Source organism: Botryllus schlosseri, chromosome 3 (assembly GCF_051294905.1).
Source record: "Botryllus schlosseri isolate E-star chromosome 3, Bs_hap1, whole genome shotgun sequence".
In the NCBI taxonomy this organism is placed as follows: domain Eukaryota; kingdom Metazoa; phylum Chordata; class Ascidiacea; order Stolidobranchia; family Styelidae; genus Botryllus; species Botryllus schlosseri.
In genome coordinates, this window is record NC_137238.1 from 20,227,581 (window position 1) to 20,255,576 (window position 27,996).

The window sequence follows — 27,996 nt, forward strand, 5'->3', positions numbered from 1 at the left end:
TGAGAGAGAATTCAGAGGTATCTAACGAAGCTTGGAGGGCGAGTGTTTCGCACATTGCAATATCTGTAATTGTGACATTAACCTGGAGGCTATCGGAAAGACTGCTATTTCAACTCACATTGATACCCCAAAAACAGAAGAAGTGTGTCATAATGATTAATTTGAGCCAGTCGATGAATAATTTTTCCACAAGTCGATCAGGACCAACGACTACAGACGACAAGACAGCTGCTGTAGAGGGTACCTGGACATTCCATACTGTCAAACACCAGCAATCATTCCTCACCAACGAGTGTACATCGCATTTGTTCAAAGCAATACTCCCCGATTCCAGCATCGCAAATAAGTTTTCGGCCAGGACCAAGACTACAAGCATTGTTACTGGAGGTCTTGCTCCACACGCTCAAAAAGGATTTTGTTTAAACTTGGTGTACGGCCTTTTTCCATATTGGTTGACGCCTCTAATAGCAACGAGGTGAAGAAGTTTGGGTTATCACCCTATGGGGGGGGGGGGGGGCTGACGAAGTGCGGTTTCGGCCCTGAGTAAAGGTATACCATGACCTGAGCTGTCGTGATATCCATGAAGCACGTTCAAAAAGACTTTTTCATGCTAATCTAATTTTTCTACTGTCCTTATTTTTGGATCCATGTCGATGGCAACCCTGCTGATATCTCTCTTCTATAAACTGCTCAGCGCTCATATACCCAACCCTATGATTTAAATCGAACGAATATAGCTTTTGCGTTTATAGTACTCATTAATCACTGGAACAGACTTAAATTAAATATCATGGATGTGTAAGTGGGTAGTGTATTGCATCATATCAACTTTTCCATCTTTCTACTTAAATACTGTATTTTGGCCGATAAATTACAGATTGAGACTATACCGTTACTTGCGTAGCTTGGCAGTTCTGCGTGAGCGATATACGAGACCGTTTTGCGTGTATATTTGACGCTATATTCGACTTGATTCAAACATAGACCGGGACTCGGTCTGTATTTCCAACAGCTAGCAAATTGATGCAATGAACATGAATTTTGTCTCGCACTTTGAAAATTCAACTTAACACGAGCCACCTTCGAAAATCGATTGACTTGACTTGACTTGACTCAAGTCAAAATGTGGATTGACTCGAGATGACTTGATCCCAACACTGATCCAGTCAGTAATAGAGCATTTGCTTGTAAATAAAAGCACATGTGGGCTTTGGAACACGTCAATACCAGTCTTTAAGTAACACAAATGAAGTAATTGCACCATTCCCAAGGCTACGAAAACAATGCGGGATTGAAAAAGTGACCATGTCAATACAGAGAAAAAACATCACCGTTACATACGTCCTTTTTAAGAGGATTTGTCCTCTTTTTTGACTTTTTTTGAAAATGTTCTCGGAGGACGCCCAAATGTCCTCTTTTTCGAGATATTACACTTGTTGGCCTGTCGCGTGTATAGATTTAGGAACGATTAATCAGGCGCAAGTGATTTTTCGGCTATAAACGCCTAACGGCGGGTACAAGATGCAATTGACTTCCAGATTGCAGGTCTATTCAAATGAAATAATGTAGCCATCGATGCATGAACAAATAGCAGCATAGCTATATTCACGACTTGGGCATTCTACTAGCAGGCAGAAATTTACCATATGTACAGCACACAAGAGAGTGGACTCGCAAATTTTGAAGTTACAATCTGCATGAGGCATAGAACTGGTACCACCCGTGAGAATCAAATACATATCTTCTAGAAACCATATTACCATACAATTATAATGCACAGATAAGATCATTCCGACATATGAATTGCTATAAAATCTAGATAACATACGAAGGTGTATACCATACTGAAGCTGATGCATTTCGAAATACCGAGCAAATGTCGGCAAAAATGATCATTTGCGAACGATCTTCAATAGAACTCGCTAAATATGATGAGCTGTGATTGAAAAAGAAGACAGTGCAATTTGACAGACTTGATTCTACTTCATAAATTGTGGCATATATGCCTGCCGTACAAATCCAGGAATCAGGAGTTTAACATTTGACCCAACATCCAATATTTGCTTGTTTGCCGATTTTTGATCGATGGTATTGAAGTGCCGTAATAAATTCAATACATGCCAGAAAATAACGCTGAGTTGAAGGAGTTCTTTATTGGTATAAATGGTCTACAGAAGCAGCACAGAAAGTGTAGCATTTGGAATTAATCATTTTTATAATATATTCAAATTTTTAAACTCCGATAGCTGCATATCTGCTTGTTGGAATTGAATCAAATTTTTTACGCAACGTTTTTTAGCGAACCTAACAGTTTTATCAAATAACCACAAAAATTCGATTTTTCAAGAACTCTATTACGCACTCTTACATTAAACATATATCACATAAGCTACTAGCATTATGTATAAGTAGGCAATCAATTATCAAGGATATAAGCGCGAATAACACAATCCACTGTGGAGTGATATCCGTGCCCCATCATTTTTGGCTGCAGCGAATTGTCAGTAGAGTCCGGCGAAACATTCTACGACTTGGAGATTGGAATCATAAGTTTTGCTTCAATCTCAAATGTTGCAGGAAGGCTTTGCATAAATCGTCGTAGGGATTTTTCATTCGGTACGGGAACGTCTTATTTAATAAAGTCCGCGGGGTGAGACCGGACCCTTGCTCGGAACGCATTTCTTTGAGAAGTTTCCTCCTCATTTCCTTGTGATCGTACCCTGACAATATACGAAAGAAATCACTGTTGAATGCAATAATAAAGAGCATTCCCACAGAATTTATGCATAACGGAACCAACTATAACTGGTGAATGCAATTTCATCAGACGATTGATTTTGACTAACTTTTGGGCGCTAAATAAAAAAACGACTTCCGGTGTTCTCTATCACGTCAAGTTTTTGGGTTAGGCACTCACTTCATTGTCTCATAATATACATAAAAGTTAGGTTTACCATACGTCCTCCTTTTTCGGGTTTTTGAAAATGTCCTCCGAGGCCGCCTAAATGTCCTCCTTTTTAAGATTTTGTCCTCTTTTTTGAGAGTTTTGGTTAAACACAGGGATAAACCCGAATACCATAAAACAGGACTGAACTAACGCTTAGTCGGGTATTTAAGGAGCTGAGCAAAGTTTACTTTTTGTTTTTATCATGAAACGACCACGAAGTGGAAAAAATCCACCATTTATTCAGGATTTTCCACCGGTATTATAAGTTTGAAAATTTTAAAAAAGTGTCCTATTTTCCCGATTTTCAAAACATGGCAACCCTATAAAAGTACCACTCTTAATATTTTGTGTTTATTCCAAAAAACGTTTCAAAAACCACAAAGCAGTCGACTGTAAATCAAAATACTTCAAATAAACATTTGTACTGCTTTATATGGTTGATTTAGAGTGCTATTGCTTGTGAAGCATAAATAAGTGCGAGTTTCAGCGTCCAAATTTACGCTAATAACCCATAATTCTCTGAGTTGTCTCGTTTCATAACCGAGCAATAGTCAGCTAACATATGTAAGCTCTGGTAGGGTTACCATATTTTGGAAACGCGAAAGGAGGACACTTTTTCAAAATTTTAAAATGGTAAATTTATACAACTTCGTAGTCGGATGACTACTAAAAAAGGTCATCTTTTCGCTCAGCGACCAAAATACTGTTTTTCCCTTTACTTTATCAGGTGGTTGACTAAAAGATAAAAGGTCAACTTTCCACTTTTCGGAGCGTCACTTGGGTGCTAATTTGCGGCATCTCAGTCGAATTTTGCTATGAATTTGACAAAATCTCAAAAAGGAGGACATTTAGGCGTCCTCGGAGGACATTTTCAAAAACCCGAAAAAGGAGGACAAATCTTCCTAAAGGAGGACGCATGGTAGTCTTATACTCTGGTATATCTTATACTATCATCAGATACGAGCGGAAACTTTCGCCTCACTCATCGCTGAATATGCCAAGGTTTTCCGGGAAGTTTTTCAAGTATTTCAGCATTTTTAAATGTTTGCTCTCCGATATTAACATATGTTAGGGGCACATGTGTATCAGGGTTACATATGCATCTTGACAGCTATGATCCAATCGTGCTTGTGATATTGCAGCAATTCAGTATTTCTGTATTATTCACGAATACTTAACTGTATGAGCAATTGTTACTGTGTCTTAACGTTTCCATCTTGGAAAATGCCACAGTATCTTTATGCGCTACGAATTAACATTTGCCATTCACTTTGAGTTGTAAATCGGGATTCCTATCTCCTCCAGCAACTGATGGTAACAGTATCATGCCAATGCCAGTATCACGACAATACAAAAAGTTACCGAGAGTAGCCCTACGATGAAAGCGCCGTTTCTCATGATAAAAAGTGAGACATCTTCTTTCGCTTACCAAGCAGGGCTTTGGAGCAGCCGTAAATTTTAACTGCCCCAGCTCCGGCTCCGGAGCTTTCTTATATCATACATTATCTCAGGCTCCTGCTCCGGAGCCGCATTATTACCACTGGTCCAGCTTCAGCTCTGGCACTGAACATTATCGAATGGGTCTATCTATGTCAGGGGTGGCCAACCCGTGGTCCAAATGTGACCCGCGAGAGGGTTTTGAGTGGCCTGCGAGGTAATTTCCTAATATAATATCGAAATCCTGTTATATTATCGAAAATGAATTGCTCAGATTGTGAACTTGCAAGGCCAACCAAAAATTACAAGTCTGGCTGCGACACTTGGGATGTTGATGACTAAAATATCAGTTCCGGCTTATTGGCAGAGCCAGGGTGCAGTCACATTTTTAGTAAATCGTCGTACCTTACAATAAACTAAAATAGTAGAGGAATTTTTCTTCACGCTTCGCGAGTTTATTTGCCGCACGATTTCTAGCTTGGTAGCCTACCCCCTCATGAAAATGAAGAATAAAAACAGCCTAATTTACCCGATTGAGTTTAACTGTATTCGAAATTACGGGAGAAAGTATTTTCGCGTTTGCGCTCGCAGAAAGATCGCAGACGCCGAATAGTCCTAGTCGTGTCCTTGCAAACTGAGCCCAGCAGGCGGTATACAGTAGACCCGCAATATACTCTAGTAATATTATAATTGACCTAGTTCAGTTACAAACTTTGACCATTTTACGCGCTTGGTGCGGCTAGTGGACCGCTCACTCGTTATTCAATTCTCCATTTGCTGACGATTGCCCTTGAAGAGTGTCAGCTCGAAAAGCTTCAGGTTTTAATATATTTCTGCAATGAATATATTATTAAAATGCATATTAAAGTTCTGTACCCCGAAGAGTCTCAACAAAAACTTTACGTGTTATAAGAAGACCAGCGGCATTTCTGGAATCGGCACGCCAAAATTAGCCTAAATCAAGTGCAAAATTGTTGAAAATTGTTGCCCAGTGCTACGGTTATTGACATATCATTAAGGATAGGAACATATCTAAGTGCGAGTATAGCCAGAGTGAAGCTCAATTAGGGGAGATGTGGTACCGATGGATCACTGGGACCGAAAATACTTTGAAAATTCTCTATGATAATTCCATGATCACACTCCTTGAACTTGTCTACAATTGCATTCTGGCAAAATGTTTTCTCACATACCAAAAATTTCGACGTGTGCGAGCTATGGGGTCTCTCACAGATGTTTTTTGTTTTATGGGGTGTAAACTAAATTTAGATCGACATATACATTTTTCTTTGTAACCTTCAACACGAACAAACCAGAAATCATTTTTATTGGGAAGTGTAGGGCTTGTATCAGGCTATATAATGGCACCTATTATTTTTTTGTCAGTACTTTCCTTGAGTGTAATTTTTTTCGATTCATGTATAAAATTCGTAGGGTGGGGACCGATGATACAATAGCCAAATCAAGCAGAATAATCAAGCATACTAATCACGAAACAAATAAAACATGCCTACGTACAGAAAATCTTTATGTAATAATTGCATATGAGGTTTTATCGCTATAACGAGGTATTTGGAAATCACACTGTCGATTTTCGGGCAATATGTATTATGTATGTACCATCAAATTTATAAGTTCGAGCCTGAATCAAAACGTGATTTTATGACAACATTTGAGTTAATATTTATTCTATTTTTAGACGGTTGCGACCAAACATTCTTCTTTGGCTTGCTGTAGCTTAGATTATAATACTGAGCAAGAAAAGTTGTGACATCTGAGTTTTTTAGGGTATATGTGTCATAGGTCCCTGTGTCGTGTGCCATTGGACCCAACGGGTGGGGACCGATGATACGTTCGAACAACAAATTTTGAACGTCCATAAATATTTTTTGAAAACACGGATATTCATGCATATGTGCGCGATAGGTAGAGCTTGTATCAAAGTGCTGAGCCAGCAAAAGATCTGCTGTTTTCAGCTGAACATTTTGGGGCCAGCGATCATTTTCCAAATTTTGATCCAAAGGTACCACATCTCCCCTCGTTCTTTTTCATTATGCAATGTCACGTTTAGTACGCTACAGTGTTATTGCATGCCCAGACCAAATGACTTATATGCTCACTGGAGCAGAGATGTTGATGGATTTGGAAAATAAATGGATTAGCAGATGTTGGCCGAATAGGGATCTCAAATCTGGAATGGAACTCCGATTTCAGAATGCTAAATCCTCTCATCTCTGCTGTTCAGTTGTGAGTGGGATCTATTCGGATCAGGTTTTCACTTTACCTAACTAGATTGAATTTGGATCAACATAACTCTTGATCCATGTACATTGTACGATGTATATCGCCTCTCTCTGTCACAGTTGACATAGCCAGATGTGGAATACAGATGGACATAAAACAGACGAGGACAGCATCTAACTCAATCAAATCAGCACTGACGTGCAATCAGCTAAGCGACTTACGGTTTTCGTTTTCAGTGTCTTCTATCGTGATTTCCGGGACTAGAAGCAAAGACCTGAGCATTTCCTTGAGATCCTGAGAGCTGATTTTGTACACCAGCAAATTGCACATGGCTTCCACTGCGAGAGTAGAATAAAATCAATGTTGAATATGAACGTCGTAATCCTAACTTGGCCTGGGTGGGTACAGTGATTCGAGTACGTGAATCCAAATAAATGATTAATTGTAATGATTTCAGACACGATTTTCGCAAAGTATCGAAAATATACGTCACTTATAGACTTATATTATTATCAATGGCAAGTATAGTTTCCATTCATTTTCGCAATATGGACAATTGTGAATGGTTGGTGAATATACAAATCAATGGTAGCCTACATTCATGTTCTGTATCCCCGAAAAACAGAAAACTACCCCTTAGAATCCACTGTTGCGGGATGACTCGAGTCACCTTTTTCGTATGACTTGACTTGACTCGAGTCACTTTGCTGAAATCACTTGACTTGACTTGACTGGACGTATCAGAAATGTGGATTGACTCGTGACTCGGAGCAAAATCCACGAGTCAATTTCAAGTCATCAAGTAATTGGTGTTGATTATAATCACTGTATCTAGCATATGGTCGGATTGTTCGCAAAACGCTGTGTGAAACGCCGTGAGAGCGACCAATCATTCAATGGTCGTGCGTTTTACTGAGCCTCCATTGTTCTCTCACAAATAAATTTTCCACAAACGAAGTGATCGAAGCTTACAGCTTACGTTGCCGTAAGCGTAAACTATAGTAAAATAATTTATTAGCAAGATGTCTATTTCTGTTCTATGTTCTTACCTTAACGTTAACCAAACCTATTGTTTTATTGAAATTGAATTCGAATATAGTTTATATATTCCTCAACCATTGGCGCAGGCTCGAATTGTGTCAGATCAATTTGTAAATGGGTGATGTATTGCATCTTATCAATTCGATTTTCTATTATCCATTCGCTATTTTGACCGGTAGCTATAAACTGGGGCTATGCCACGTATATGTCGGCGATACAGGGTCTTCTTGCGTGTATATTTAACTCTTGACTCGAGTCACCTCCAGAAATCGGATGACTTGACTTGACTCGAGTCACCTTCGAAAATCGTTTGACTTGACTTGACTCGAGTCAAAATGTAAAATGACTCGAAATGACTCGTGGCTCGAAGGTAGTGACTTGATCCCAACACTGTTAGAATCCAGAAAATTATACTAGGCGTGTACTTACGATAATCTGGAGACTCCAACGCATCAAACAAAACTTGTTCTTTCACATCAATCTGGTAACGGGAAAAAGGTGTCATTGATACGTTACAAAATGGGAACCTAGTGTGTATAAAGTATGTTATTCTGTAAATACAGAAATGATAGGATCGCGAGGCCATGGCAAAGATTTAAATTCATCAAAAAATAATTTGGGCAATCAATTGGACGAACAGATTGACGTTGCTCAGCGATATGAATGCATCGGAAAGCTAAAAGTCAATATAAAAAACTGTATTGGTATGGACGCCTCGTATCAAATTGTGAAATCCGAGAAGGATCAATATTTCCGATATGGCTACAAGAGGAGGTCCAAGTAGTCCGCGTTGATACCATTTAGCTAGTGAAGTGTCTCGAAAATATGGTTGGCGGTACTGAGCTTGAGCATTGCTTTCACAACTACATTAGGATTACCATATTTCTGTGACCCAAATTCCGGACACTCTTTAGCGCCAATTAGTGGATTTCAAAATGAGTTATGAGCACATCGTCTGTCAATGTGACGTCACACTAGCAAAACTTTGCTTATAGACCAGAGATGGTCACGATCCAGGTTCAGGAGTACGTGGCTGTGCGTTGTGTAACCGGGAACCGAAACAACATTTTTTCAGTCCCTTCCCGCCATGATTTTGGGCCCACCATAGGGTCATCGATGCCACTTCTGGGGGCTTGCTATATGCATCTGGTTTCAACATGCATCTGGTCGTTAAATTTTTTGTATGACTTCTGTCAATAATAACATCCAGTGGTTTCCAGCCTTTTATGGTCGCGACTCCATCTGCAATTTGAAAATGTTCCGTGGCCCAGATCAAAATTTGACGAGCTGATTTCTAAAAGAAGTCAGCACCTTTGCGCAGACTTCCTCACGGGCTATTTTGGAAGCTGATTACGTTCTACGTCTTCGTGAACCCCAGAATAAAGGCAAACGACGGCCACGTTTGGAACCACTATCTATGACTAAAGCATTCAAAAGGACTTCCCAATCTTTTGTAATATACCGTTCTCCTATAATTTCGATTTCAATTAGGCTTATTTCAGTAAATCAAAGTTATTTTAATTTATATTTTATCGGAGTTTTTGTGAGGGTTGTAATAGTCCCATAATAAAAACATTTAATGTGATGGTAAATCGCGCGCAGCGCGAAGAAAAATAACATTTAGCATTTGTATTTCCAAAAATAATGTTATTATGTTGATTTACGAAAAAAATTATGAGCCTACGTCAAGCCTTCAAAATTCCGGACATTTAGGCATATATTTTAGAAATTCCCCCCGGACGCAAGTTTGAGCAGTGAAATTCCGGACATGTCCGGGAAATTCCGGACGTATGGCAACCCTAAACTACATTCATGGCAGTAAAGAATATATTTACTGGAAGACTTTTCGTGAGCCCCTTATCAAGAGTTTACAGCACAATATCAAGCATGCAGAAAGAGATTCAATCGAAAACCGAATTGACACAGTATGACGTAATAATATAATACCGAAAAATGAACATTAGGCAAAGTCAGCTGTACCCAGAGATGCCACTCCTGGGTTTTTCCACCCATATCTGGGTTTTTCGATCATCACCTGGGTTTCTGGGTTTTTGTGCTTGAAATCTGTTTTTTTTTCAACATGATGTTTGTCAGGTCAATTTTACGGTGCTAAATTGATTATTAGATTAGTAAGATCTTATAATGTCGACGGATTCCACTGTGATTGAAACGGCATAGTATAAAGAGATCCATTTACTATTAAAATGAGGGAGAGAGAGGGAGAAAGAGAGAGAGAGAGAGAGATATGGTATTCTTTTTTGCCTGCACCGTCGAGATGCTTTGACGACGGAGATGCGATACGGCCTTTATAGTAAGGTCATCTAGTCTGCACCCCCGTTTTTTTCTCCTCCATGCTATCCGTGATTGCTGAGCGCCTAGCAGGATAGCCGCGGATACCAGTTTTCGAGTCTTTGGTCTGACCCAGCCGCGGACCGACCCCACGACCTACCGACCGAGAAGCCGGACGCACAACCATTACACTATCTCGCTTGAGGTCTTGGCGTGATGCGATAGAGCTTCATTGAATACTGACTACTAGGTCGTAGAAAGTCATGTTCCCGGGGCAACTCTGGAGCAGTTCTTTTACAATTCAAAATGATTTAGGACTTGAATGCTAGCACTGCAACAAATTAGTTGTGTGTCAGTAAATAGTATTATGTAGCATAACTGCTGTAAAGTATTCAATTAATGCACAAGGAAAGACCAAATGTTGCTCTAACTAATTTATCATGTTGACATCAGAGTATATTCACTTTCAAAGAAAGACAGTTGGGGCACACGGCAAGTTATTCAGAAGAAGAGGGGTTTGCTAAATTCAAATATTCCATTAACTTCATGATTTGGCAATTTATTTTTAGACTAAACACCCCAGATTAAAGTGATTGTCCCAGGTTTAATGAATCGAAAGCTATTTTCAATCTATCTGGTCAGCTCACCCTACCAGCCGCCGTCGTTGGTAGGGGCTATCCCACCAGTGACGGCCTACGGGAGGAGATCTAGTCGTCAAGCATTGGGATTCTTACCTAACCAAATTCCGTCTTAATATATTTGACCACAATAATTTCAAATGGATCCACTACAGAAATCATATACTGCGCCTTAAAATGCACCTCAATACGGTGGAAACATCTTGACCGCGTTCGGCGCGCTTATCTTATGTCGGTGGTACGCGAGCACTGCATAAAACCTCGAAATGGTACTTGGGTGAAAAAAGGTTGAGAACCACGAACCACTGCTATACAAGAATGGAGTGGAACATAGGTCATGAATTGGGCGATCTGTGATGTGGGCTCTGGTGATTGCTACTTGCTAGGGTTTGCACTAGATTTCTTCACGGTCCGGATGATATCGTCTGGCGGGCCGTGTTTGGCCTGTCGGGATTGTGTAGCCCTGCTATATTGTTAGGTCGGTGCGGATATATGGTTATGTGTTTTAATCAGGTCCGAGACAAAATTTTTTCTGCCCCTTCCGCCGAAAAAAACACTGATCTTGGGCCCACCATAGGGTAGTCGATGTAACTTCCTGGGCACTTACAATATGCATTTAGCTGTTAAATTTTTTGAATGACTTCTGTCAATATTATTGATTCTTCCATGTATTAGGCCAATATAAAATGCACCAGCAGGTAGGACATCCGGTGATTTCCAACTTTTTATGGTCGCGACCCCATTTCCAACTTCAAAATGTTTCGTGGCCCGGCTCCAAACTTGATAAGCTTATTACTAAAATATTTCAGCTTGCCCACACTTACGGCATAGGAAGCTGATTATACGTCCAACATCATTGCGATCCCCAGATAAAGGAAAACGACCTCAAGAGTCGGAACCACTGTCTGTGACAGAAGCATCCAATCGGCCTTAACCAAGTCTAATAATATACCGTTAGCCTATAATTGCGATTACAATCAGACTTATTTTAGTATATGATGGTTATTTATATTTATTTTCATTGCTAATTTGGCGAGGGTGGTACCTGGTGTCCATACTAATATCAATATACGTTGCATTAACTCGCGCGATGCGCGAAGAAAGAATTTTGAATAGCATAAACCTGCTTTAAAATAATATTGTTTATGTTTATTTACGAAAACATTTTAAGCCTTCTTCAAGCTTTCAAAATTCCGGACATTTCGGACGCAGATTTTTCAGTAAAATTCCGGACGTATGGCAACCCTACGGTAGTCATAATCACAACTTGAGCACGGCCGATTATCTGTTTGCCCATAATATCGAGTCGATATCACACTTTTGAAGAATTATCGGTATCGGCCATTGTAGGTGAAAAATTATCAGCAATTTTCGTCACATCATAACATGGTGGTGGTAGGAAGTCAGAAAACTATAATCCTTGACCACTAGACTGCGAATATTGCGATATTTCATACAACCTTCCAAGGTCTCCAGACACAGTCTTTCTAGTTTATTTCTTGTTCAAGTATGACAATGACTGTTAAGCTGTTAAAATAAATATTCTGAAGTTTCGAAAATACACCTTTTCAGGTATATTCCAATTCATTTGAATATCAGCTGAATATATCGGTGTTATCGGTATCGGCCCAAAAATCCAATATCGATCGGGCTCTAGTCATGACAATAGCCGAGAGAAAATCAAATCATACAATGCGCGGAAGATAACGCACATGCAAATAGCGGTACATATGGTACATATTACATATTGATGGAAAATGTCAAGATTGTATGGAAACTCCTTCGTCCGACATAAATCAGGATTGGGCAATTTTATGACAGTTGACTCCAAGACAGACAGATGGAAAAACAGATCTACATTTAGCAACCACTACGAACATTCTGTCATTATAATGACTGGCATAGACCGGATAGTTCATTAGATGTTGATCGATGCTGAATTAAACGCTGACACCTGGCTATAGGACCCAGAGTTGATCGCTTCCCTACAGTGACGAACAAGCAGAGGTGGTAAAAGTAATCAAGAAAGCTACTTAAGTAGAAGGAGAAGTGGCGACGAAAAAATCTACTCGAGTACGTGTACAAGTACTTCTTCAATAAGCAACCTAAAACTACTTGAAGTAGAAGTATAATCGACTAACTTTAGATCTACTCAGTTAAGTGAGTAGTTGTGAAAACGATCGTAATTCGTTCGCGTGGATTGCAAGGGCATAGCCAGAAAAATTATTTTTTTTTTGGGGGGGGGGGGAGAAACATTCGATTACGTAAATGACCCCCCTCCCCTTCCATGAAGATAAGGAAAAAATAGATTAAAAAAAAGATGATTTTGGGCCTTTAATGGATGATTACCACAACATATCGGTGGCCACTACATATGGATGATTACCACAACATTTTACTCACAGACATGAAGTGATGTGATAATATGACGATTGTGGGAAACTCGCTATAGTGTAAATACTTTGCGCGATCAGTAAACGTTAATAAAAGATATGGTGGAAGGTGGATGGTAAAATCTATATTGTGTAGCTTCATTTCCGGAAATTAAAGTCATTCCTACACTTGCTTTTATACTTGAACTTCTATGTTCGCCATCCAGACAAAAGAACTGAAACTAATTAGAACTCAAAGTATGATACTGTGAGTGGCGATAGCGCAGTGGTTTAATCCGCGGCTGCAACACCAATGGATGCGGGTTCGGGTCCGACCAAGGTCGACTTCTGAATTCCGTTACCTAAGTGTTGGAGGCTTACCTAGGCTCCTCCTAGCCCCCCCCCCCCCATCCGCGCCAGCGGTGTCTTACAAAAGCCTAGAGGTGGGCCGTGCTGTAAGTCGGCAGTTACGGAAAATAAGAAGAATATCGGCCTGGTGTAAATGACCATAGTAGTCGACAAACACCATGAATACCCAAAAAACAAACAAAACAAAATGATACTGTGAATTGAAAGAGAAATATAGGCTATTTCTTAACGCGGAAATTGTATTTCATATCTTTGGTCAAGAAAGTTTCAAGGGTGGTATGCTAAAACAGGTCTAGCAACAACAGCAAGCCAGAGTCCACTTTTCCAGATTAGGACTAGCTATGGGCTGCAGGATTACGATAGGATAAGTAAATGCTAGATTGCGAAACATCAGTTTCAAACGTTATGATCGCTCATGTATACTGTGATGAAATATGGGCGACAATGGGCGCAACTGGCTACCTAAATTATATTCACAAATACCTTCGTGAAATCATATTGGTCACTCCAGATCCACTGTGCGCGAAGAGCGACTAAAATCCTGGCTTTACTCAACTTTTATGCAAATTAAATGTTGATACTCCGCGAAAACAGCCCCGAAATCCCCAAGCCTATCTTCCTGATTGGAGGATTGAACTACTCACACTTGACAAACTGAAAATAGCGAATAGTAAGTAAGTAGATCACGAAATGTTACGAAGTAGTAGTAGTGGGAAATTAGATCTACTTGAGTAAGTATCCAAGACGCGGAAAAATAACTTGATTACTTCAAAAAAGCAGAAGTACTAACTCTGCTAAAAAATGCACAACATGCGATTGTAGCTTTCAATACAACATACATTGTAGTAGAAAATTTATTAAACTCGAAGACTTTTCGGGTACCTCATTCGATTGGTTGGTTTACTGATCTAATCGATTCGAACACATGTTGGTTCAATCGTTCAGCCAACCGCAAAGATGGGCGTCACACATACCGATCATCACAGTGGCATTGGAATTTAAATACACTATTACTCGTTTGTAAAGCAGGAAGCGAACCCCAATATCTATATTTTAGTCCAATTGTTTTACCAGTATGGGTCGCGAAGGGTTTGATATCACGTGTGTCACACATGTTTCATATAACTGCCTTGCGTACAACTGCTTGTATAGGGACTAGAGGTCGACCGATTATTATGGACCTGAGCCTGACCGATTATCGAGGCCTATATTTGGAGCCTTCCCCATTATCGATATGACCTATGAAGGCCGATATCGCGGTCGATATTTTATATAGGTTTATAGGTCCTTGAATCAACTATCATAAAACTGGAAAAGCGAATCCTCTGTCGCCAGAAGGAAAATCTCTAAACGCTGGAAAACTTCAATTAGTGTTGTTTTGTTATTCGGCTGTTTTACAGCTGATTTTGTGGGCGTTGTCCCGTAACCTCTGTGTACTTGTGATTATCACGTCACCACAAAACTCTTTCTATTTTTCGAAATTGCTTAACCTAATTTATTGGTGGTCACTCCTGAAGAGGGCCAGTCGAAAAGCTTCGTGTGGAATAAATTTGCAACATAAACATATTGTTTGCTGCATTATTTTATGTATAAAAATGGAAATTTAATGGAAATCGATGACGCAAACAGCGATACGTGACATATTTACTCTTGCAGGCCGAGTTTAACTGGGTGAGCATGCAGATAATCTATGCTTCCTGCATTATAATCTACCTCTACTGGGCTGATCTGCAATTCTTTATCGAGTTTTGCTTGTTGGGTTATCTCAAATTTCAATTAATGTTATGGCGCGCTATGACACGCTACTCGAGTATGGACGATACGCCGCGTTCCCTCTAGGGTCCGCAACAGAGAGTCGGCGAATACGTTGGCCAGCACTTTATTGTTCAACAGACTAAGGATAAAACATCGGATAAAATAAACAACGTTGATCCGGCAGCGTCAGTCGATCGTCAGATAAAAAGGCGGCAGCACTTATCAGGTAAAAAGCGGCATGCATCGAACAAAGGTGTTTGTTTTGTCGACTACTATTGTCATTTACACCAGGACGATATTCTTCTTATTTTCCGTAACTGCCGACTTATAGCACGGCCCACCTCTAGGCTTTTGTAAGACACCGCTGACGAAGGTCTTCAATAAATAGTAGAAATACAGACATGGTCACGTTTAATCATCAGCAACGATTGTTAATTGATGATCCGACGTCCCGAGGGTATGTGCGGTACACCAATCCGCCATAATGTGCACAATTGAGCAATATTTCTTTTTAATTTCAATTTCTTCAATTGCTGTCCAATTTTCTGTGGCATGTACACACATCTTACCTGATATATTTAATTTTTGGGAAAATAGTTATCTGGTCTTATCGGTCTATGATGTTCGTTATCGGCATTCAGGGTGTGTCGATAATCGGTATCGGTATCGGCCTGCAAAAATCAGTCGACCTCTAGACGGCACCTTCTCCACTTCAAACATGCCAGTAAATACGTAGCATACGGGCAGTAAAAATGCGTTCCGGTCGTTGCGTGGGCCGTGAGATGAAACACAGATTTAGGTCACGAAGTCGCTGAAAGCCGTTGTCAGCAGCAGAGGTGGTCAAAGTAGTCAAGAACGCTACTCAAGTAGAAGTAGAAGTAGCGAAAAAAAATTTACTCAAGTACGAGTAGAAGTACTTCTTCCGTAAGCACCCTAAAACTACTTGAAGTAGAAGTAGAATTGACTGACTTTAAAAGTACTCAAGTAAGTAAGTAAGTAGTTGTGAAAACGATCCTAATTCGTTCACATGGATTTTAAAAAGGTGCAAATTAAGCTATGCGAAAGGTGACGAGCTTGATTCATATTGATCAGACCTGTGCAAAGTGCGGCCCGCGGGCCAAATGCGGCCCGCGAAGCTATTGTGTGCGGCCCGCGAAAGATTGCTTCGAATTCAAAACATGAAACTTGCATTTTGAATGCCCAAAACCATAGGCTGTATAAAATCAACAGGAAATTCGCTTACTTTGACGGCTGTTTATTAATATGCCACGATTAAGCTGCCTACGTGCCTGACATGCATAATCCAGATTCAAAATAAAGGCAAAGTAGCAGAGTATGAATAGCAATTGAAGTCACAAGAAATCACTCTCTCTACATGTAGTTTAGTCCAAACCTGTCTTGTTGCCATTGTCGCATTACGCATTATAAGGTACGTGTTTCAATTTGTTACGTGATAGGTTTCCAAATCCTTAATTCGTAAAACAAGTAAATCAGTGCTCGCGATTACTATATGACTCATCATATCTATCACCCATAAAGGATGAACGGGCATGCCAAAAAAAGAAAGCCGAAAACTGAAATTCAGAGAAGGTTTAGGTTCAGAATGAAGATCACTAAATATTCGCATACTGGAGTCAGGGGTAAACCACTCCTTTCAGATTTTGCCGAGCATGTCGCCGAGATTACGGATTTTAAATAAAGTCGGTCTTATGACAAAAACACGAAACACGGGGTCAAGGAGGGGGGCGAAGTTCAGAAAAACTGCAAAGTTAGCTCAACATAAAGACTATTTAAGCTGCGCACTGCACGGAAGGCAGCGACCAATAAAATAAGCTTTGTACTATTGCATATACATTTCAACGCAGTGGTTCTCAAACTGGGAGACGTGAAAGCATCAGATGGGTGGCGAGAAGCCAGAGTTTTTCGAATAAATTGCTCGCTTTCCGCGCGATATAACCCAAGCTTATTGCTATGTGTATTTTCCAACTTTGACATTTCACAATTCTCTCATCAACAGCCATACTATTTCATGCCAATAAACTATCCGTTGGGATTGGTAGCATTCTGGTTGCACTTTTTAATATTCTGTGATATCATGGAGGAGGAGGCACGAAATTGTTCATTATCATAAAGGCGGGCGTGCCTAAAAAAGTATGAGACCACTTTTTAGAGTCTTAATAGAAGAACGTGGATTGGGGTTTAAAGAGAGCTAAAATGTATCATGTTTAACATTGTTTCGAATCATGACAGCAAATAGATATTTTTCAATTGGCCGACACTTTCTCTTTACCTAATATCAACACATTCACTGAGCAGCATTTATTAACAATGCAATTAAGAAATAAAATCGAAATATGCTGGAGAACATAGCTAAATATTTTCACTCGGACCGCCAACGTATTTATTTTTCTCATTTGGCCCGCGAAGGAAAATAATTGCCCACCCCTGATATTGATACATACCAGCAGGTATCCAATTTCCGATAGCATAAGTATTCGTCCACATTATGGGATGAAAATGATAAGATTGATATGGAAATGCGATACTTATCCTCTGTTTTCTTGAACAGCACGTTTTATAAAATAGCATGGTATGGCGCCATCCCCGATATTATCAGGTAGGGTTGCCATACGTCCGGAATTTCCCGGACATGTCAGAAATTTCACTGTTCAAACTAGCGTCCGGGAGGAATTTCTAAAATATGCCAAATGTCCGGAATTTTGAAGACTTGACGTAGGCTCATAACTTTTTCGTAAATCAGCGTAAAATCAATATTTTTTTGGGAATATTTATGCTGATGCATGATATTTTTCTTCGCGCTGCGCGCGATATACTATCACATTTATTGGTTTTAATATGGAGACTGCCACAATCGCAAAAACTATATAAATAAAATATAAATAAAAACAACCTTCATTTACTGGAATACGCCTAATTGTAATCGCAATTATAGGACAACGACATATTCCTAGAGATCGTTAAAGCCGTTTAAATGCTTTATTCAAAGATAGTGGATCCAAACGGGGGGTCGTTTGCCTTTATTCTAGAGTTTGCGAATATGTTGAACGTAATCAGCTTCCAAAATAATAGCCCGTGAGTAAGTCTGGGCAAAGGTGCTGCCTTCTTTTAGTAATCAGCTCATCAAATATTGATCTGGGTCACGGAACACTTTCAAATTGGAGATAGAGTCGCGACCATAAAACGTTGGAAACCGCTAGATGTGGGATTTTTATGAAGCTTCTGGGTGCGCACCTGCAATTTGCATAGATTACCCTATAATGTGGGCTCAAAATCATTGTTTATTTGGGCTGGAGGGGGCTGAAAACATGTGCTTTCGATCCTGGTTACACAACACACAGCCACATAGGCCTACTCCTGAACCGGATCGTGACTACCTCTGGTCTATGAGCAAAGCTTTGATAGTGTGACTTCACAACTCATTTTAAAATCCACCAGTTGGCGCTAAAGAGTGTCCGGAATTTCGGTTGCTGAATATGGTAACCCTATTATAAGGTCCGTAGTTTAGTCGAAGAGCAATACGGAATAGTTGTATAGGATACGGTGTAAACACTTTGCGCGATTAGTAAACGTTAATGAAAGATATGGTGGACCGTAAAAATGCCCTATTGTGTAGCTTTATTTCCGGAAATTAAAGGCATTACTACATTAGCTTTTATACTTCAACATGTATGTTATCCAGACAAACTGATATTAATTTAACTCCAAGTATATGATACTTGGAATTGAAAATGAAACATAAATACTACTTCTATAAGCGGAACACGTTTTTCATGCCCTTAGTCCAGAAAGTTTCAAAGGTGGTATGCTAAAACAGGTGTAAAGGTGAAAAAGTCAAAGTCCACTTTTCCAGGTTAGGACGCGCCATGGACATGCTAGATTACGCTATGACAAGTAAATGCTAGATTGCGAAAGATCAGTTTCAAAATTATGATGAGCCATATATACTGTGCTGAATTATTTCATATGGGCGAAGGGCGACAATGTGTTGTGAACACGGGAATACCTAGATATCTAGTTCTAGATATCCCTGTGTGAACTGAATCACGCCAACCCGCTACCTAAATTATAATCATCGATACTTTCGTGAAATCATACTGGTAACTCCGTATCCACTATGCGCGAAGCCCGACGAAAATTCTGGGCTTTGCTCAACTTTTACGAAAATTAAATATTGATACTCCGTGAAAACAGCCCCGAAATTCCTCAGGCTATCTTCCTGATTGGAAGAATGAACTACTTCTACTTGACAAGCTGAAAATGGCGAAAAGTAAGTAAGTAGATCACAAAATATTACGAAGTAGAAGTAGCGAAAATCAGATCTACTTGTGTAAGTACCAGAAGTAGAGGAAAACTACTTGAGTACTTCGAAAAAGTAGAAGTACTTCGTTACTGACCACCTCTGGTCAGCAGTGGTGGCTTTTGGGGTGGGCGAGGTGGGCGGTCGCCCGGGACCCCCCTGGTCGAAGGGCGCCCCTATTTGGATTATTCGCCTTTTTCGAGGATAATAACGAATAAACATGGAAATACGTGTACTAATCAGGAATTTGATTCCGTAGAGATGTGTCAATCATCATCAAATCTCTGCATTTGCTAGAAAAGTCCCGTATCCCGATCAGACATGGGGTGATTACTTCATGAATGTAATCGATTGCGATTACGATTAATTCTAAATAACGCGATTACGATTACAGCAAAATCACCGAGTAGTCGATTACGATTACGATTACTTTGGAAAAGTAATCACGATTACTCACGATTACATTTATTTTGCTACTTGGAACTCATCTTTGGAAAACAATTATAACGATTGCGATGAAAAAGTCTCGTGAGCGAAGATCTTTTTTTACACGAGACGTCATTTGCTGTCTATATCATCATGTGCTCATTGCATGATTTATAGAAACAGGCGTTTCGAGGCAGGTCGATACCACCCCGCGACACATCAAGACATGAAACCAAATGAAGACCTTGGACGAAACGTTGTGTATTTGTCGATTGTCCATAGACGTGCTGGATGAACGCGATGAATAGTCCTGTCTTTTCAATCAGAGCCCCACGATACAAATGGCACCAGGGACACCCACTGAGAAAAATGAGGCGCGTCGTGCAGAAATAACTATTTCTGGGTGCGTCTCACGAAATTTTTTCGTTTATTTGTTTATAGTCTGCTACGTCTGAGCGGCACCAATATATTTTGACTACATATAGTACGAATTAACATCATACAAACGTAATAGCAACAACGGGCCCGCTTGAAGATGCTATAGTTTTAAATTGCGTGCCCTCAATTTTCGCGCCCGTCGCGACTTGACAGCAGATATGCAGCGAACCCATATCGTATCAAAACGTTTCCTCCAGTTGCGGCGAAAATCGCGGCCGTAAAAAGGGATGGCGGGGGCCTCGCGCGCCAGAAGTTTTATTGATCCCCCGAGGGGGCCCAAGACACCCATTCTGAGGCGGGCGAAATGCTGTTTGGGTCCTGACTCTTGCTACAACCCACACTAACATGGTGTGAAAGCGGATGGCTATAGTGGCAGATCTGAATAATGAGTATGGAATTGCGAAATATCGATTGGTGCCCGTTTCCAATGATGATGTATGACAATAAGATAAAATAAACATAAAATTCTGCATAGAACCTACTTAATACAAATATTACGAGCTGCCGTTATACAAGTAACGGCAAATAACGACTCGGTTATGATTTTTTTATCAGCAGCCATAGGGTTTTAATGTTTTGATGTAGAAATCGGCAATGTTAAATTTGCCGAGTACAAAATTTTAAATCTTCAGGCCTATTGCTCGCCAAGCAGCAACGGTCAAAGTGCGTTTAACTTATGGTCACCATATTTCAGAAACCCCAATTCCGGACCCTCTTTAGCGCCCACTAGTGGATTCAAACTGAGTTATGACGTCACACTAGCAAAGCTTTGCTCAGAGACCAGAGGTGCTGGTCACGATCCGGTTCAGGAGTATGTGGATGTGTTTTGTGTAACCGGGACCGAAAGCACATGTTTACAGCATCCTCCCGCCCAAATATACAATGATTTTGAGCTCACACTATAGGGTAATCGATGCAACTTCTGGGGGGGCTATATGAATCTGGTTGCATCTGGTCGTTAAATTATTTGAATGGATTCTGCCAGTAATATAGGTCGTTCCATATATTACTGTATAGCTACTGCTCTCCGCCACGTGATCAGAGTTAACGTTAGAGCTGGTGGAGGATGATGAGTTCTAAAACACAGTGAGCGTAATTGCATATGGTTAAGTCATGTTCATGTCCTACCTATAAGATTGTTTATCAGTCTTATGCCGGTACGCACCACGGAGCTTCATAAACACCCAACATCTAATGGTTTCAAACCTTTTATGGTCGCGACTCCATCTCCAATTTGAAAATGTTCCGTTGCACGGATCAACATTTGACGAGCTGATTACTAAAAGACGTCAGCACCTTTGCCCGGACTTACTCACGGGCTATTTTGGAAGCTGATTACATTCAACATATTCACAAACCCCAGAATAAAGGCACACGCCCCCCCCCCCCCCCGTTCCGTTTGGAACCACTATCTTTGAATAAAGCATCTAAACGGTTTTAACGGTCTCTGAATATACCGTTCTCCTATAATTTAGGGTTACCATACTTCAGCAACCCAAATTCTCCAATACAAAATTCAGACAATACACCGTGCAATAACCATAAAACGGAGGTGAATCGGGCCAAGCGCGGAAAAGATTTTACTTCACTGGAGCGTCGCGCCCCGTTCAGATGCTTTCGCGCCGCCCAAGGGGGCACGCCCCAGTTTGAGAACCACTGGTTTAGCCTATATTGTAATTCACGAAGTTTTCTGTTGGTACTGAAGTATGGGAAACAGTTTAGCGTGACTGAATTATCTAGTTAACGCAGCACGCATATAACACCGATGTGAATAGGCTAATTATTACATGTGGTGAATGTTTACTAAGGCCTTAAGACTAGGGTGACCATATTTCAGAAACCTCAATTCCGGACACTCTATAGCGCCCACTAGGGGATTTCAAAATGAGTTATGACGTCACACTAGCAAAGCTTTGCTCATAGACCAGAGGTGGTCACGGTCCGGTTCAGCAGTATGTGGCTGTGTTGTTTAACCGGGACCGAAAGCACATGTTTTCAGCCCCCCGTCCAAATAAACAATGATTTTGAGCCCACACTATAAGGTAATCGATGCAACTTCTGGGCGGGGTTGCTTGCTATATGAATCTGGTTCCTATATGCATCTAGTCGTTAAATTATCCGAGTAAATTCTGTCAATAATATTGGTCGTTCCATACATAGATAAGCCTACTACTCTCCGCCCTCACGAACAGAGTTAGCGGTAGTGTTGGTGGAGGATGATGAGTTCGAAAATACAGGGAGCGTACTTGCACGTCGTTAAATCATGTTCATGTTCTACCTATAAGATTGTTTATCTGCCTTATGCCGGTGCGCACCACGGAGCTTTATAAACACCCCAAATCCAGTGGTTTCCAACCTTTTATGGTCGCGACTCCATCTCCAATTTGAAAATGTTCCGTGACCCAGATCAAAATATTACGAGCTGATTACTAAAAGAAGTCAGCACCGTTGCCCAGACTTACTCACGGGCTATTTTGGAAGCTGATTACGTTCAACATATTCGCAAACCCTAGAATAAAGGAAAAAGACCCCCCCCCCTCCGTTTGGAACCACTATCTTTGAATAAAGCATTTGAACGGCCTTAACGATCTCTAGGAATACACCGTTCTCCTATAATTGTGATTACAATTAGGCTTATTCCAGTAAATGTGGGTCGTTTTTATTTATATTTTATGGCAGTTTTTGCGAGGGTGGTAGTCTCCATATTAAAATCAATAAATGTGCGCAGCGCGAAGAAAAATATCATACATCAGCATAAATATTCCCAAATAATATTGTTATGCTGATTTACGAAAAAGTTATGAGCCCACGTCAAAATTCCGGACATTTGGCCTATTTTAGAAATTCCTCCCGGACGCTAGTTTGAACAGTGAAATTCCGGACATGTCCGGGAAATTCCGGACGTATGGCAACCCTAGTTTAACTAAGCACATACACATACATACGTTACTATTTGAAACTAGGCAGAGTGGTGATTATGATCCAGCAATGCAGAGGCGTCTGGACTCTGGAGTATATTGATATAGCGGGTGTTCTTGCAATCAAAGTGCTACATGTACAACGTACAACGAACATCTATTTACTACGTGCGGATAATTTGTTACGCAATGACGAACCAAGCTAATACTTGTGAGTTGTGACGAAATAATGACCAGTGGCGTTTGAAAATCCGAGACGTCTCTGCTATCAATAGCCTGTTATAAATCGCACTCTTTGTTGTTCACGAGTGTTCACTGTTCAGTTTATGCCATCGTCCTTGCAGAACTGACAAGTAATCGTTCTTTCACAAAGAAATCGATTAGATATGTCAAATAGTCGATTACGATTACGATTACTTCGGATTTTTTTCGAATGTAATCGATTGCGATTACGATTACTTGGAAATGCTGTAATCGTCGTAATCGATTACGATTAGTAATCACGACTACCCCATGTCTGATCCCGATAATCATCACGTCTCTGTATGCGGTAGAATTACTTAGTTTTGATGTAGTCCATCCTTGCACACATGCAATAATAGACACGGCCGAATCCAGCTCTGGCCAAATCTTGCCGGGGTGAAAGATAGATAATAATAACATATGCGAAAGGGGGTCTGGGGATCCCCCCAGAAGTTACGATTGGATACTTAAAGGGGGTACCCCGGTAAGAATCGCCCACCACCCCCCTTCCGTTCGTAGTACCACCACTGGTTGTTAGGTATTGTTTGCAGCACATAGTTCAAAATAATAGTGAAGATTATGATGATTTTTGTTGCATTGTAAATTATTGTATCTTTTGAGGTAACCATGCCCTTCGCCAATGTCCGAGAGGACAGCATTGTACTAATGTAAAGAAAGACTCGAAAACGTATGGTGCTGAACGGATCGGCCTATTTTGTCTTGCAACCAGCGATCTACGAAATTTGCAAAGTGGCTCGTGAGCTGTTTTGAATTGACGACTCCTGGATTAGACCTTCTTAAGTATGCCGGTAAGCACATTTTTATAGCCTAATATTTCATATCCTTATGGGTGTTGATCAGCCCAGAATCCCATGGATTGTCTAATGCAGTGGTTCCCAACGTAGGCGATTTGGCGGTCTAGGGGGGCGAAAATACCGAAGGGGCGATAGCGGTGCGAAAACGGACGAAAAAAGTGACAGCATAATGGCTGGGAGTTCAAAGAAGCAACAAACCTGGGCCAATTCCATTTTGTCGGACTGATTGCGAAAAACAGCGAGGTCTTCTGCAGGTCTGTGCCTAGCTTTTTTTCGGCTCGTCGGCACTTTCCCATTTGCTGAAGATTGAATAAAAAATTTGTGTACCGAGTAACTTAAGAAAACATTCCAGATTCCCATACTTTCATTACGCTGCGCTTTGAGTGTCTGGCTGCTGACAGGCTGTAAAACAATTAACGGTTCATCATTGAGATCGTGTGTTGTGCTAGAACAGAGGTCCCAAACTCGAATGTGCTCGCGCGCCAATTTCCTAGTTTTTGATGACGCCGCAGGCCGCAGCATCAATAATCGGAGTATTCAATGTGTACTTTCCAAGTAGGCCTTAGTTGAAGGGACCTTGCCTACAGGCATCTTGGAAATGTGATTTGCTATTGTACTATTCACGCTTATGACACGAAAATAAATCCCATTTTCAAATATTTGAATATCATTGTTTTTGTCCCGGGCATAATTTCTTTTAATTAATGAGTTATAGGCATCATGCGAGAGGATGCATCATGACACCATAAAATTGTCGGATTATAATATTGCGGCTAGTGGACCTTTGACGTGCCACATTTTTATGTGGAATTTATTAGAATCGACTGAAGACTGATCTGATATCAGAGCATTTGAGCGGTGTAGCTACCTAATCCTGGTTTTGATATAGTGGTGATAAGTGAAGGCTATTGTTACTGTCATTGCCAAAGTCAAATTAAATCAGCGTTAGATTTTACCTTCGATGATTATTGGAACATATCAATAACAACTTAAATAAAATCATTATTGAGTCGTAGTAATAGCATTGCTTCTTATCCTTTCCAGCGATCGTACACCTTGTGCTTCCAATAAGTTTTCTTGTAGCCCATGTCCATTTTTAACACAATTTATGATGGTACTTATATTAAAACCAGAAACCCCATTCACATAAAATCCCGCGTGGCATGAAGACTATTTTCCAGATGAATAAATTGGCCGAGAAAATACTCCACAGCATATAGGCCTAATTCCACAATGCATCTCGTACACCCTAATGTGGTGCTTCGTGCCCCGGTTGGATCTACGGACCCTGGTTAAGAACCCCTGGATCGGCGAAGAATTCATTATTGTTACAGCTGTAACAAACAGCATGTAACTAACTATATACGTCGCGGGGGTAACCGAATATACCATTGGTTGTCATACTGACCTGATTAGATAGCTTTATACTCTCGAAGCGCAAGCTACGACCTTTTTTGATATATTAATATTCCCCATGGCAGTTTTATAGATTGTTGCGTCCGTAGGATTACCAATACCAAGTCCTTGTCGGATTTCAACATTTGACCCAACTCAACTCATTTATATTTAATCACCTAGTCAATCCTAAATCGAGAAACTACGAAAAGGTCGCACCAAACCAAATCACAATTTTCAGTCACGAATCATCAACGGGTCATGTATTATCATCATGAACTAGAAAGGTGGCGTAATAGTGGATTTTACCGCATGGTAGATTTTAAAAGTGGTGTGATAATGAAGTTAGTTGAGATTTCAGTGATTTTTATAGTAGTTTTAGCGTGAACGTTAAGATATTATATCTAAAAATATATATATGGGACTCAAATATATTGTTGAATACTTGGAAATCCCACACTAAAAGATCTCGCGGGCCGCGAGTTTGAGATCTCACTGCTAGAGCCTTTTTTTGGGGGGGGGGGGCAGGGATGAGCGGATATTCATTTCTGAGAATCCTAATCAGTACGACAGCTTAGACACCGAGGAGCTATCCGTTCAAATCCGAAGTATCTCATCCAAATATCCATGTTAATCCGACAAATCTCGACTTGAATCCGAAAAATCCCAATCGAATACCATTTTTTGAAGAATATGAGCTAAGGTAAAGTCAGGATTATCCGTTACAATGCTCATGGCGAGGAGTAGCTGATTTCTAAGTGCTTGAACAATTGACAGAACAATGTTAGAGTGCTACCAGTCCTGTCAAAACGTGCTCTCTGTTGACGTTTGGATGCCGAGATGACGATTTTTTCTTTTGATTTGAAATCAAAACTCACGTCTGGTCAGAACTATTTAGAAATATCCGAAACATAAGTTACAATTATCTAAAAATATCGGAAACAAAGTCTGCAATAGACTCCCAATCTGGTCCAAAAGTCAGATTTTTTTCAAAATCCGGTCCGAACGGTATTCGAGTCCGTCTGATTCTCATCATTAGGGGAGGTAAATACATTCAACCTTGAAATATGGAAAAGCAAAACCAATTCTGCGCTGCAGTACTTTGACATCTATAATGAAGGTGGTGCATGGATTTCGATTTGAGCGTGGAAACTGGATTTGCCTGAAATACGTTACCAGGCTGTAGCTTGCCCGGTCAAGGTACAAAACATGTACATGAAAACATTTTTAGACATGGGGATGTTAATCACACTCATCTCTGTCCAGGACGCTTACCTGTCCTGTTGCAGGGGGCGCGGCCGGTCCGGATATGCTGGGGCCAGCAGTAAATGACGGGTCACTTGGTAGTTCGGATAGATTCGTGAAAGATGCCTATGGATAAAAAAGTTTGCGGGTTTATATACATATGGACCAATTCCTATTGAATTTTTTCAGGAATCAAAAGATAGAAGGGCTCAGAAATTGAGATAGGAAGAGAGAAAGGCAGAAGAGGCGTGTAAATTGAGGAAATATTGAGAGAGGGAGAGAGAGGGAGAAAAATAAGACCGAATATTGAGTAAAAGGTAGGAACGTGAATGGAAAGATAAGAAAAAAAATCATGAGGGGAAAGAAAGTGTGACATAAAAAGAGAGGGAGATAAAGAGAGACAGCCACATACAACGAGAGAAGTGGGGAAAAGAATGAAATAGAGACGGTAATAAAATATGGGCATTTATTTGGATCTCAACCAAGTACTAGTATTCATAGTATTTATCAACACAGACATGGATTATAGAATACCGACAATATGTAACGCTCCGGTCCCATGCCTGCGGACAAAGATTGACTGAGGCTTGTAGCCTACATCCGAACGAAGGCATGTATGAAGTCGAAGGTTGTTGAAACAGAATCTTTCAAGTTAATTTCAAGTGCAGTAAAAGTATTTGTACTTGAAAAAACATTTGGGCATGCACCATACAATAATGTAATTTAATTATTCCAACCGATGTTTGCCTCAGTAGAAATATCCGAATCGATCTGGTTGGTATTCATTGGTCTGTACAATGACATAATCACTCCTACAACGGTGTCATGTGAGATGGTTTCCGCTACGGCTGTATTGAGTGATGAAAACGTAAGAGCTCTGGCAGAAATGCTACAAACTCATCTTTCCTGAACTGTCATATGCACTGGTTGGACTGCGAGTACTGGTTTCTTACTTGATTAGGTGGTAGATTGTAAATAAATGAAGTTGGGGATACATTTTCCAAATTACTACCACAAATAAGAGTTTTGTAGTTGGAATAAGTAACATTTTGACATCCGAGGAAAATAATCGGTTTTATCAAGATAACTATTATATCACAGTATCA

At 40.3% G+C, this 27,996-nt stretch overlaps 1 protein-coding gene and 1 long non-coding RNA gene across 2 annotated transcripts in view; one reads left to right on the top strand and one right to left on the bottom strand.

Annotated features, from left to right (window-relative positions):
• The window catches only part of LOC145436057 (uncharacterized), a 115,491-nt gene that overhangs the window by 84,910 nt on the left and 2,585 nt on the right, over positions 1-27,996 (top strand). The window lies entirely within an intron of this gene.
• Positions 1,162-27,781, bottom strand: LOC145436045 (uncharacterized). The gene is made up of 6 exons (XM_080313337.1): positions 26,921-27,781; positions 24,613-24,652; positions 24,449-24,549; positions 8,099-8,150; positions 6,850-6,966; positions 1,162-2,720 (listed from the first exon to the last, which is right to left on the bottom strand). Exons 3-6 carry the CDS (start codon positions 24,461-24,463, stop codon positions 2,545-2,547), a joined length of 360 nt encoding a protein of 119 aa, XP_080169463.1. The 5' UTR covers positions 24,464-24,549; positions 24,613-24,652; positions 26,921-27,781; the 3' UTR covers positions 1,162-2,544.

What these genes read in the sequence shown, in the direction of transcription:
- LOC145436045 (XM_080313337.1), bottom strand. An exon ending in GTTGGAGTCTCCAGATTATC is followed by an intron (nt 6,967 to 8,098) that starts GTAAGTACACGC and finishes CTACTCTCGCAG; the next exon opens with TGGAAGCCATGTGCAATTTG. An exon ending in AGACACTGAAAACGAAAACC is followed by an intron (nt 2,721 to 6,849) that starts GTAAGTCGCTTA and finishes GTATATTGTCAG; the next exon opens with GGTACGATCACAAGGAAATG.